Source organism: Toxotes jaculatrix, chromosome 20 (genome assembly GCF_017976425.1).
Source record: "Toxotes jaculatrix isolate fToxJac2 chromosome 20, fToxJac2.pri, whole genome shotgun sequence".
Lineage (NCBI taxonomy): Eukaryota > Metazoa > Chordata > Actinopteri > Toxotidae > Toxotes > Toxotes jaculatrix.
This window is the reverse complement of record NC_054413.1, coordinates 6,297,567-6,311,056: the sequence shown is the minus strand read 5'-3', so window position 1 is coordinate 6,311,056 and position 13,490 is coordinate 6,297,567. Positions and strand designations below refer to the sequence as shown.

General features: G+C 41.1%; 1 protein-coding gene across 1 annotated transcript in view; it reads left to right on the top strand.

Moving 5' to 3' along the window:
- The window catches only part of plxdc2b (plexin domain containing 2b), a 76,726-nt gene that overhangs the window by 32,662 nt on the left and 30,574 nt on the right, over positions 1-13,490 (top strand). Inside the window, exons 3-4 of the mRNA XM_041066181.1 lie at positions 5,430-5,576; positions 8,271-8,340. Coding sequence (XP_040922115.1) covers positions 5,430-5,576; positions 8,271-8,340 — 217 coding nt within the window. The remainder of the gene's footprint in view (positions 1-5,429; positions 5,577-8,270; positions 8,341-13,490) is intronic.

Here is a 13,490-nt window from a genome sequence, read left to right as displayed (position 1 = left end):
ACATTCCAAGAGTTATCTGGTGTCATAATTTATTTTATGGCACACCTGCTTCCCATCAACCTGCTCTGTCTGCGCTAGCTAGTGATTTGCAACCAAATTTCCTGCCCAGAAAAATTAGAATCTCATAATTGCAGTCTGTCCCGTGCGCAGTAGCAGTGCGCTGTAGTCTGTTGCGGTTACTTCCCATGTTGCAGCAGGTTTCGCCAGTGATCTAGAACAAGGAAAACACAACTATGTATAGAGATGCAATCACAAATAGGAGCATTTTTTAATAATGCTAAGCCGTTTTAAGGTGGATTAAGCTCATCTTAGTTGTGCTTGGTTGAATCTCTGTCTCCACTTTACGAAGAAATCTCTCTCTTTCCTCCATTGTCTTTGCTTTGAGGTCAGCCTGTGGTTGGCTTAACTGGTGCTTCAACAGTCATAATCTCCAACAATAGATTCATCTCACCTCGACAGGCAGGTTTGTAACAGTGGCCTTTAACGACAGACTGCCTGACGCCCTGAATGACTGTGACTCACTGTATCTCTTTTCCTGGATCATTAACCAAGATTAAAAAGACTCTCAAGCTGAAGGTGCTTTCAGGTCACTGCAAGGTAGAATAGGGCTGGAACAAACTGTGGAAACAAGTCAGTGTCACTGAATTCCAGTCAGGTCCCATCCCTGCCTCTTTTATTCAGCAAGGTGAAGTCTGAGCTAGTCCGGACATGCTGTCAGTAATGGCTTGTGGCAGTTAAACGCTTGTGTTTTTGTTGTGTGTTATCTTCCATACTGATGAATCATTCTGCTGCCGGACTGGATTATATCAATATCAATCGTCGCATCAAAAACCGCAGCTCCTTATTCATTTTGATGAAACCACTATGTTGGCACATCTGAGGTGTGGATGCAGAGGGCTCTGGAAAAAAAAAACTGAAAGGCTGGGTTGTCGGGCAAAACTGTTGAACCTGGTTGAACTTTTGCCACAACACTCTGTATTAGCCTCTCAAATACGTGCAAGCACACGTTTCTGGTGGATTACTTCATAAATTAAGTGGTGTATTACCACTGTTTACCCTGTGATCATTGAAATGGTAGATGAATAGTAAAATCCTGTCTTGTAGTATTATAAAGATCAGTTTCTTGGTGTCTTATAACCATTTAAATTTACGGTGGTATCACTTGAACTGGACTTCATGGATTACATTTCATCTTTCATCACTGGTACTCCCACACCAAGTGCTATTTTCCATGTCAACACCCACCAAGTGAGCCAACATGGGGCTGTGTATTCAGGTTTGAGAAGCTCTACTTTAAAGGTTGTGTAGAGCTGACAGGTGGCGACATTTCAAGTCTTTATGAGGAGTATAAACAAACCGCATGGACACACATGCAGAGGACATATGGCAGCGACTCGCATGATAAATTGCACAGGCTAGTCCTTTTTCAAATCCTGTATCATATTGCAGCACTGCGAGTGAAGCCAAGAGAGACATATAACTCCTCATGTCCCCTGTGAAATAATGTGTACATTTGATGGTGTCATTTTCATGCCTGGCTGTTCATATTTACACTAAAGTACATCCTGTTCTGATACTTAAACCAATGTCAGACATGTCAGGTCGGCAATAAAAGCACACACTATACTGGTGTATGTGTGGGGGGTCTGTCCATCCCACTGCTGCTGTTGTATTTGTATAGCTTACTGTGATGTGTAGTAAAAAAAAGGGTGTGGTTTATGGTGGATACTTGTTGTTAGGTATGTGGAGATGTCTGGGACTTTACAGCTCTTTGGGGGTAACATTCACTGTTTACTTGTGGATTTCTTAAGGGAGAGAATTCACACAGCGAAGCGGCAAGCTGCTTGGCTTGCTAAGTTTCATTACTTCACTTGATTCCCAGTGCTACTTTTACACTAACCACACTCCATGTTTAAAACCTGCGGTGAATGCAAATTAGACCCCCCCCTCCCACATTTGTTTTTTGTCTCAGTTTGTCAAGTTTGTTAAAAGATTCCCAGAAGTGTTTGGAAAGACATGTTTACTGCCTTTTTGTTGTTCAGTGTTTAAACTCTGTAGGGCTGGATCTTCTCAGGCAGCTACTGCAGCTCAGAGCTGCTCGACACATGAACTCATGGTTGTTTAAATTTCAGTCCAGTCTGTTCGGCTTTCAACTTTCTGCCTGAGCATCAGCCAACATGTTGGTTTGCAGTCGTTTGTTCAGTTGAACCAAAACATCAAAGGTAGTGACCTTGTGAATAAATTGTACTCTGTGTACCTCTGCGTCAGGTCAGGTCAGGTCTGTTTCTCTTTTTTTAAGCCGGAGTTGTGCCTGACGGGTTTTGGTATGTTTTCCACAGATCTGTTCCAGGTCGGGTCGAACATTTTGGATTTCGTGAAGGACTTATAGTTTATACTGGAGTATCCACACCTGTTAAAAGGAATCAGAAATAGTCTGGTGCAGCTCTGCCCAGTATGTGGGTTCACATTGCTGAGTTTCACCACCGAATACCATCGAGCTGCTACAACTGGCAGGCAATGGAGTGGAGCAATGAATTATGGATCACAGACATTATCAGCTGATGAGGAGCTGCACACATCAGCGCTGGCGTCTTTTTACTTTAGACTGTAGTCTGATTTAACTGTGTATAATACTGTGTGTGTGTGTGTGTGTGTGTGCATGCGTGTGTGCACATCTATGTGTGTATGTGCAGTGTCTAAGGAAAATGAAGGCTGACTGACAAGCAGCTTTATCCTTTATCTTTTACATATTAAAACATTTATTGAAAGCTCAAGCGCGTCCTTGTGCATACATGAAATTTTATTTTTCTCCGGAGCTGAGACATGGTTGCAGTTGAAGGGATTTCAGTTTTCTTTGTGCTTTTCCTTTATTTTTTCTGACAAACATCAGTGAGTCACAGCCACGGCTACCTCATCAGCAGCAGCAGCTTTAAGATAGATTTCAAAACATCTTTTTTTCTGAGCAATACATTGCTTTCATTCAGGGTCTCTCTCGTATTAAGGAGGGATTCAGATGTGAAAACATATTGGCCCAAGGTATTCAGGTCTCAGTATTATGCAATATTGATGTGGTGGGCAGCTCGAGTAAATGCCTCAGACAGAGATGAGAGCAAACGTGGAATGGGTATCCTACACCGAATGAATCTTTTCTACGGTTTGTTTTTGTTATATAGAGACAGAAAATGACCCATTATCAACAGCAATTTTTGTTTTCTCCTTCCCCACTTAGTTAGAGTATTTCCGTTTATGAAGGACAGATGCAGATAGGGCAGGGGTTCCCTGCTGCAGCTGAGTGGCGAGGCTACAGTCTCGCTCCGCTCTCACTCGTACATCATGTGGCAATCTATCTTCCATTAATGTCCTCTGAGCTTTTCAGTGCAGCTCAGGCATCTCCCCTTCTGCAGAGTCTGTGAGGGTCAATTGGAACTTAACACACTAGAGTTGTGTGTGTGTCCCATATGGAATAAGAATATAACTGACATACTTTTATTCAAAATGTACTTAAAATACATAGCCTTTTAGGGTTTTTCTTAAGTATATTTTAAATGTATGTGTTTGTAGTAGCAATCTTATTTGAAATGTGAGTATAATCCAGGTATTTTAGGAAGGATGATACTTACATTTTCAATTTTGTTTCTGTAGATTTAGTTTCAAATTCAAAGATTTTTTTCTGGGAAAACGCTTGTACAACATGTTACAATTACATGGTCATCTTCTTGGGCCAATAATTCACAAGTTCGCACATCGATATCAGTATTGAGTACCTCTCCTCACCTGCTGGTTTGCGGTGCCTGATTTAAAGAAACACTGCCTCACTCTCACAACCTCCCACCAAAACTCTGGTTTGTATTTTTGTGAGTGTGAGACTGCAGTCATGCTCCCTTTGCTCTGTTTGCTGTGCTCTTGAAAAGCCCTCACAGCTTCATGTCCATCTACACCCAGCTGGACGATGGCACCCTGCCCATCTTCCCCTTCCCCTTGAGGGGAAGAACCGCCAGCTGGCCCCCTCTAACCTCTGAGGAGCCTGTATGTCCCTCGATCCTTCTCCACAAGACCAAAAACATCTTGTGCTGATTAGCAGGAAACTTTACAGCCTTGCATTTGTGTCTACACCTTTTACAAGTGCCCTTGTTTTCTATTCTGAAAGAAATGTGCTGACTAAGGCTGCCTGGAGGGGCATTTTCTGCCTGACACGATTTGTCTTATTTTAAGCTGTGATGAAAGGCTTTTGGCAATGTTTGTTTAAATCTACAAATTAATCAAAAGTAACACCACCTACATGGCTGAACTCCATTTGGAATTTTGATATTAATCTGTCCCTCAGAGGCTTTGCTAAGCCTGAAACATTATCTCTCTTATATCCTAGGCTGGGTATTGAGTAGAGGTATTAGATTATAACTCTCCGAAGGAAATATGAATCCTTGAAGCAAAACGAACTGAGCAGAGAAGGATTGTGCTTTAATTAATGTTTGTCTCATGGCCTTTTGACAACCGAAGCGCAGTAGCTCAGAATAATACCACTAATATATCAAAGTATCCACAGAGCTGTGTGAGTTCCTGTTAGCGAGATCACAGTCAGAAGTAATGTACACTTCCCCGACTCCCCACGCAGCAAAACATTAACTTTAACAATGTTTTAGATAAAAGCCACAGCTGTGAGGTGTCTCGTTAGACGCAGAGGGAGACGAGCAACAGGAAGCCCACGACACAAGCATTTTTCCTAATTCTGTACCGGAAACATAAAAGCAGGCTGGCCTGTCCCACGTGGCTTATAAAAGTCCACGAATGTTTCTGTTGTAAAAAAACAATGCCTGACTTTGCAGTCTGGTCGAGGCTTTTTAAGCTTTTTAAGTGGAAGAAGTTGATTGGCTTCTTGTATTTTTTTTTTAATTTGATTAGGAGACATTATAACCACTTCCTGTGCTGATTGTTCTCTAATGAAAACTATAGAGTTGAATGAAAAGACAGAGAGAATGCACACACAGCATACTGGAAATGACTGTATTGTCATTTAACCTGATTTAGCAGGTAATTTGTTCTGCAGTAAAATTAGAAATACTCCTGTTACTGATTTTTCCGTACTGCATGCATAAGTTTTCTGTTTGTGCAGAGCTTTAAATTGGTTTTAAGAAATTGCAGCTTACAGTCTATTAGGTAGCTTTGAATTTGATTTTGGCTTAGAGCAGCTTAGTGGAACAATGAGCTGCAGGATGTCTCTTCATGAATATTTGTTTATGTTCTTTACACTGCATACAGTACAATAAAGCAACACACTCCAACAGTGTAATTCACAGTGCAACACAGCAATATCCAATATCCTTTAAACTATATTGTGTTCTTCTGAATAACCACACTTCTTCACAGTCTTTATATTGAAAGCAGCATGCAGACTCGCTCACAGGATGTTTTGATGTTTCGTCTTTTTATAGGAGGATACAGATCACAACTACTACACATCAAAAACATATGGGCCGTCAGATCCAATGAGCAAGGACTTGTGGGTAAATATCGACCAGATGGACAAGGAAAAAGTGAAGATCCACGGCATTCTGTCCAACACGCACAGACAAGCGGCGGTAAGTCAACAAATGACATTAGATAGGATTTACTATGTGCTGAATGTAAGAGCTGAGTATTTACATTGTAAGGTGGCGACTTGGTTTGGACTCTGTATGTTCGCAAATTTAAAGATCCCCTCCTTTATGATAAATAGATGTTGTTTTTCTGGAAAATGTTCAATTACCCAACAAAACATGTTAAAATTACATCTAGTTGGGCAACCAGATAGCCCTGTGTTCCAGGTGCATGCCACATGTGTGTAATGCCCTGAGCAGCCATTTACTGCATGTCACTCCACTGCTCTCTCTTTCCCCACATTTCCTGTCTCTTTATTCACTTCAACTAAAAGAGAAAGCCACAAACACGTCCTCTCACAAACACATACACTGTGGCTCCAGTCAGATCAGTGAAAATCTTCCTGGTGCTCACCAGCTGGCCAGTGTAGCCATGATGTGGGCTCAGAGATTAAAAGAGAAAATATAAAAACCAATAGCAACAATAATACGAGGAAAAACAGTGAAGTATTGAAGCGGCAGTTTAAAAGCTTCTCTGCAGTGATGTTTAAAATCTCCCCTCCCTCCACCTCAGCACAAGCAGGTGACTCATGTGAGGTGCATACTGATGAAGTCACACAAGGCAGCAGACTGACTGGAGCGACAGAGCAGCATGGCAGCAGGGCAGTCGCAGACTTACCCAGGGTGAACAATAGCTGGCGAGGAGATAGAATAGAGTCCCGCATTGTGCATTCTGCTCCTCTACCTTCAGTCATGTAATGATGGATTGAACCACACAATTTGAGGCGAACTATTCTTTTTTTTTTTTGCCACAGAATGTCCTGGCTAAGAGGCGAGGGCTTTTCTTCCAAATAGTGTAGGAGGGATGCGGGAGGTTTCTCTGACTTTGGTTTAATCTGAAAAAATCAATAAGTGAATTTCCCAATTCAATGGCCAGCCAAGCAATTGAGAGTCAAAAGGAGATATGGAAATCTTGCCTGGGTAATTTGATTGCAAGATTGCAGCGCAAGAAGAAGTGAAAACCATCTGTGCTGAAATTCATCCCCCGTATCAGCAGGCTAACGTATTAAATAAACAGAGTTTACTATGATGGCAGTTAAAAGTCCTGAGAAACTGCATGAAACTCTGGGTGCTGGACCGGGACCGGAGAAAGCCTCCATGCTCTTTCCTGGCACCGATGCCTGCCAGCGCTTTGGCCCCGACGCAGAAAGAAATTGGCCAGTAAGGTCGTAAAACAAAACACAGCCGCAGAGGTCAGCTTCATCACAGGATTGAAGAAAAGTTAAGCTCTGGATTGGCTATATAGTCAGTGAGATTCACTGTGGTTCGCCACAGAATTACTCCCCCCAGAATAATCTAGGATAATGTATAATAGCTCCATGTTTACTGTAGACTGTCTATCTCCATAACATTTTCTGGCAGTGGTACGATGTGACTGTAACATATTCAGCCCAGGGATAAAATAATGAACACATAAACCATTGTTTGTGGTAATGTACATGAACAGATTGTTGTTAGTGTAGTTTTACGATACAGTAGTTTCTGACAAGCCATTTTATTATGTGTTAATTCTCATCAACATATTTGTGAAATATGTGAGCTCATTAGTATTAGCCTATTTCTGCCAGGAAAAGAAAAATGCAGCTGAAAAGTTTGGAATGATACAAATGGTGCATATAAATTATTCAACACTAAGTTGAAAAAGTTTTGGCAGATTTAGTCAAGTTTATGAAAGAATAAGTCAAAATTTAGAGATGCTTCATAATTTTGACATAGTAAATAACATGACTTGAACTTGTCATATCACAGTTTTTACTTGAAATGTCATAATTTTGATTTAAGGCGCAGACGTGTACATGCTTCTACGCATACTTCAATCATGGGTCTGTGTATATCCAGACACGTTCCACACATGCACTTCATCAAAATATGATGGAGAGCTCCTTTGTTGTATTTGGCTGAATGAAAGAGACAACCATGTGTGATCGTTTACTAAGAATATGTCAGAAAAGAAGGGGAATACAATACAATACATACATACAGTACACAAAATGAGCATCCAGTTTACTTTTCTGGCACATGTGCAGTCTGCCTACTTGTTTTGGGGTAAATTTTGGGGTCCACGCAGACGAACATGGCCAGACGAACACAGAAACTAGGATTTGGCCTTAAGAGTCTACAGCCATGCTACATTGGTGGCTCTGTGAAGCTGTACTTATCAGTGCTTTGAGTTAAATGCTAATGTCAGCGTGCAAGTTTCACTGCACTTTTACTTAGAATTTCTTACTTACTTACTGAAAACTGGACAATTTTCAGATATCATTTTTCTCTCCCCTCTTTTTAAGATGTAATGAAGATCTGATATATTTTATATATTTGTTTTTTGATATTGAATTTATTTCCTTGACATATAAATAGTTGCTGATTCATTTCATGAGTATATTCCAATGCCCTTTATTTCCTTCAGGATGATAATAATAAAGTTGAAGATGAAGTTCTTTAAAGTCTGTTTTAGATTCCTGCTCTGAGGTGACTGGCGATCGCCCCACAGAATATAGCACACTGTGTTTTCTCTCCACATCTTCTGTTTGATCTAAACCCTGTTGTTGTTTTTAAGATGAAAACAGTCTCTTCTCTGATCCCCCTCTTACCTCTATCTTTCTGACCGGGGTCATTTGTCTGCTTTTTCCCTCACAGAGAGTTAATCTGTCCTTCGATTTCCCTTTTTATGGACATTTCCTGCGTGAAATCACCGTGGCAACTGGCGGTAAGTGAACACTGTTCTTGGACTGTGCTCTCTCAATACTAGTTATTAGTGTTATTATTGGATACACTGTATGTGCTTGGCGTATTAGACTGTACACAGACAGTTTTTATTGCTGCAGGGTTTAGGCGGGAATGTGGTTAGATTTATAAAATGAGTCTGGAGTACAGAGGCATTTATGAAATGGGGAAGAAAAAGAGTGTGTGTGTGTTTCTGTGTGTGAATGTACACATATTTGTGTGTCTGAATGTGTCTCTGGTACTTGTTGTACCTGTGACTGTGGTGTGGCCGCTGAACAAAGAGCTGAATACTGAAATACTGAAAAGAGCCAAATGGTTTTCTTTTTTCTGGGAAACTAAATCAGAAGATCCAGGGTTGAAAAGGCTCGTCTGGCACAAACCGCACTGAAAAACCACCAGCAACACTCTGCTAGCCAATCAGTCAGCCAGATACAAGACCATTTACAGCTCTCACCTCCACAGGATAGTCTGCTAGACTCAAGAAACTAAAGAAAACAAACCACTCCCAAAACTCAGCACCAGCAGCTCCACACCAGACTTAACTGGAAGAGAAACCAGACCAATGGGTTTGGACTGGAAACAGGAGTCCCTCTGCCAAGTGGCCTAGCACACCCTGATAGACATGGATAAGGAGGTGGGGGTATCAGAGGATGTGTATGTGTGGGTTAGACACGTGACTCAGCAGACGTGTCTGCCAGAGTGTGCAAAGCAATTTTCCACTTGAGTCTTGACGGCGAAACCACAACACCCCAACCAGCTATTATCACATCAAAGACTAAAGCTCTGCTCTTACCCAACTATTTCAGAGATGTTGTGCTGCGTTTAACTGCCACTGGAATAATAAAGAAATAATCCGTAGAGTCTCTTATCATCGTTATCGTCACTGTCTCATTTTCCCGCTTGATCCTCGATCACTGGCAAAGTTGAGTTTGGCTTTGGAAAAACGTTCTGGATGATGGTGACGAGGAACGGACGGGCGCAGACACTACGAGTGCAGAGGAGATAACGTGAATTTGCATTCCTCCAGACAGAGATGGAGGGATGAAGCCGAGGAGAACAGGGGAAGCCGAGGAGGAGGAGGCAGCTATCTGCTTCTCACAGGCCTCTGGGGCTTTGTCTCCGAGACGCTCTCCTCCTATCCCTCCATTTCAGGGCCTATCAGTCAGCTCGTCCTCCTCTCCCCACTGTACCATCTTTTCTCTCCACTTTCATTGCTGTCAGCAAGTCTCTGTTTTTACTTTGGCAAATATTTTTCTTTTTGCTACCTACGCTGAAACTCTGCAGGAGAAGATAATTTCTTAATGGGAGTGTGACGGAAGAGCAGCAGAGTTACAATTACTTTTTTTTTTTTACAGTTTTTTTTCTCAGCTTTCTAAACAGTAAAGTAGCCAATCCTCATCCAGCAAGATGGGGTTGGTACGCAGCCTTGCCAAACGTCTGAGGTCCAAGTCCACTTTTATGGTTTTTACGTCCTCTAAATCTAGATTTACAAGAAGTCATTTTGTCTGATTTCCAATACTTCTTGAAACTTGATAATCTGACACTGTATGTATTAGAGGCAGGTAGAAACAATCTCTTTCTCCTTTGTAAGATAATAAAGTTTTAAAGGCTCAATTCAGGCAACATGTATTGATAACATGCTTAATACATTTTTTTGTTTTATGCCCATTTGAACCCACTGTGTTTCCAGCTTTTATAAACTCAATATTGTTTGACTCCTAAAGCTTTTCACTATTTTCTGGCACTTTCTTGACTACACAATTAATTGATTATTTCTAAAAATAACTGAAAGACTGATCGATGATGAAAATAATCATTGGTTGCTGCCCTGCTGCTCCAGCGGTAGTCTCAAAAATAAGGCTGTGGCAGGCATCAATGCTCGCTGCTACCTCAATGATCTAAACGCACCTTTAATGCTGCTACTTTAAACTCAGCCACAAAATACACCGCTTTACAAAGTCAGTTCAACAGGCTGCAGCTGCTTAGAAGCTCTAACAATAAAAAGGGAAACAGAACATAAAAATGTTCCTAAGAATGTAGTGAGAATAAATGGATAATGTCAACAAAGGGAACATTTATTATACAGTCAGCACAGTGCGCTACAGTAACGGAGACTTCCTGGGTTCACTGCGACTGTCAACATACTGCAGGTCTTGTAGTGAGCTGACAGATTGTTTGTGGTCATGAGAGAGAGTCTGGTTCTTGGGGAAGTGTGTGGAGGGTTTAACGTGCATATTGTGAATATCAGTGATGATATATGACCTGACCACTGCCAGCTGTGTGGATGGATATCCAGCTGTGGTATGCCGTCCACAGAACCAGCTGTCACACTTTACAATGAGAATATAAACAGAAATTCAGAAAAACACAGAAACATGTTTATTGAACCACCGTTATTAGACATAGTTTCCAGAAGAATTAGTAGGTATGGTGCCAAATACATGACGTGTGGAGCAGAAAGGTTAAGGAGCACATGAAACAGGGTCAGACTGTGTGCTCCAGAGATTATTTGTCTTTTCACTAGTTTATTCCATAGGACAGTATATCCAAGTCTGGGAGTCAAGGCCAAAAAGGTTGGGAGAGCCATTACCATAGGATAAGAAGGTTTTTTTTTTGTTTTGTTTTTTTGGGCTAATAAAGTTTGATTGTTTTTGTCTGTCCAAGCATGGTTGCAGTCATTGTCACTGTATTGTTTAGTGTCAATACAACGCAAAAAAAAAGAGCTGACATTTAATTCAGATACGAACTTCATAGCTTACTATTTAAAACACATAAGACCAAACAAAACGTGGGTGCGTGCGCGAGCCCTGTCCTGACTCTCCCCGGCCTCAGAACAGCTGTGATAAACAGAAAATATCCTGTAAATTAAACACAGCTCAGTACGAAGGAACAAAGACCTTGTCTAAACACAGTGTCCAATAAAGTGAAGCTTTAGTCTAGAGGGACTGCTAATTCCCACTCATGTCTTTCTTGGACATACACAGCCCAGCACTTTTGGATAGCGGCACATATAAACATAGCTTGTCAAAGAAAGAATTATCCTTCTCCATTCCACCTTCACAAAACTTCTGTCTCTCTCTCTGTCTGTCCCAAACTCCTCTTTATTGTTTTGTCTCTCTTGTCGTTCTCTTCTCTGCTTGTACATCTGTTTTTCCTCCGGTTGCCTCCTTTCTCTTCTTCTGTCCAGTCTCCTTCCGCTGTAAGTGAATGAATTGCCTCTCTATTGAGCGCCATAATGAATGAATAGCCTCTCTGCTGAGCGCCCTGCAGCTCTCACCTCTTTAGTGTATTGAGAGGCTGTCTGATTTCTTTAGACTGTCAAATAAGTCGTATTGTGTTTTCAGGAGATTGCTGGTAGAAAGCGGAGGCAGCACCAGAAATAAAACCCCCTCGGCACAGGGCATTGTGAGTGTGTCCAGACAAATGTGTGTGTGTGTGTGTGTGTGGAAGCTTTTTAGAGGTTGAAAGTGAAAGGAGAAATGGTTATATAGGCAAAACAAAGACAAAGCACGTGAAAGATGAAAACATTGTGTGAGTGTTGGGTAAATATGAGATGAGATGGTATGTATAGTGGCTGATTGGGTGGAGGTCATTTGTGACGCTGCACGATCAGATAAAGGATCTGAAAGTGTCACCGCAGCATCATATGAGCATCAAGTCTCCACCAGTGACTCACTGCGTACCCCCTTCATTCACCGCAGCATTATGTTTATGTTTACCTTAATTTAGGCAGGTAGACTCAACAATCCTGCCTCTTTATATTCTATCTTGTTTATATTCATATACCATGACATAACATAGGGTGGGTTCTTTTATCTGATGTACTCTATGTACTGACCTGAATGCCATTCTTAAGGTGCTATCAGACAGCGACTTGGATGTGCAGCGTTACTTGACATTAGCTTAATAGATATTATTTATTTGTTTTGTGTTTTTCCTTCACTGTCGGTGCACTAACAGCGGCTGCTTACTCTCGCTGTAGGAGGCCCATGCACGTTTTTTATTACTGGGCCAGCTTGAGCCACTCTTAAACAAAAGCATATAAAAAGCTGCTCTGGAAAAGTTAATGATAGGCCCTTGATTTAAGATTCTTTTTCCAAAAGCGCGCACATTTTTGAAAGGGATTAAAAACTAGACGTAACCATGGTAACTCCACCTAGTGAGCCCTACAGCGCTGTATCTTTTACCTCATTCACTCCTCTTCCAGGTGGAGTTCTCTACAGTCAGGACTTCACACCACTAAATAAAGTCACATCTTCACCCCCTCCTCCTTCTCTCAGTGTGTGTGCTGACATTGCTCTATATAGAGGTAATTCTGTGCAGGGAGGTCTTTGGGGGAAGATTGATTCCCCTCATGGTATGCTCTGCTCCTGTTTTCCGAAGTGATAGATGTGTTTTTATTGCCTTCCTACTATAGGAGAAGACATATGCTGACATGAAATGGGGATTTATAGGCCTTTGCCGCAATGAGAGTTTTTTCCAAAAATCCTCTTATCTTTCTCAGCAGGGTTTTTTTTCCCTACATGCCTCAGGAAGTTACTGTACACATTGTATTTATCATGAACAAAAAAAACAAAAAAAGAAAGATCTTTTCACACAAGAATGATTTCTTACTCCATGACCTCATGGAGTAAGAAATCATTTTTCATAGGACTTTTTCATAGTTAAGATACCTCACCATGTCCAACTCTGATTTAAAGGAATAGTTTGACATTTTGGTTGTGATAATATTACTCACACATTTTTGACATTTGTTCCTGTTGAAAAAATAATTGTGAAAACGTCCATTTTTTGATGATATTGTCATTGTGTTTTTGTAATGCATCAAACTATTCTTCAAGGGTAAATTACATCAAAAAACATGTGACTGTCTCACCCAGTCCCTTTGTTCAGAGTAAAACATGATTTTAAGGTTACATGTTAAGGTTTGCTGTGGATATTTTTGCAATCCAGACAACGTCAGAATGAGAATTAAAAGACTCTGCCTTGAATTAATCTTGAATTAATCTTGAAATAGCAGCTGACTTTGCTAAACTTTGTTGTCAGTGGGGAAATTAAGACGCTGTTTGATGCTGTTGTCATAAGTGCAAATTCTTTATGCAGAGACTGTTCCCTCGTGATGAATAATGAGCG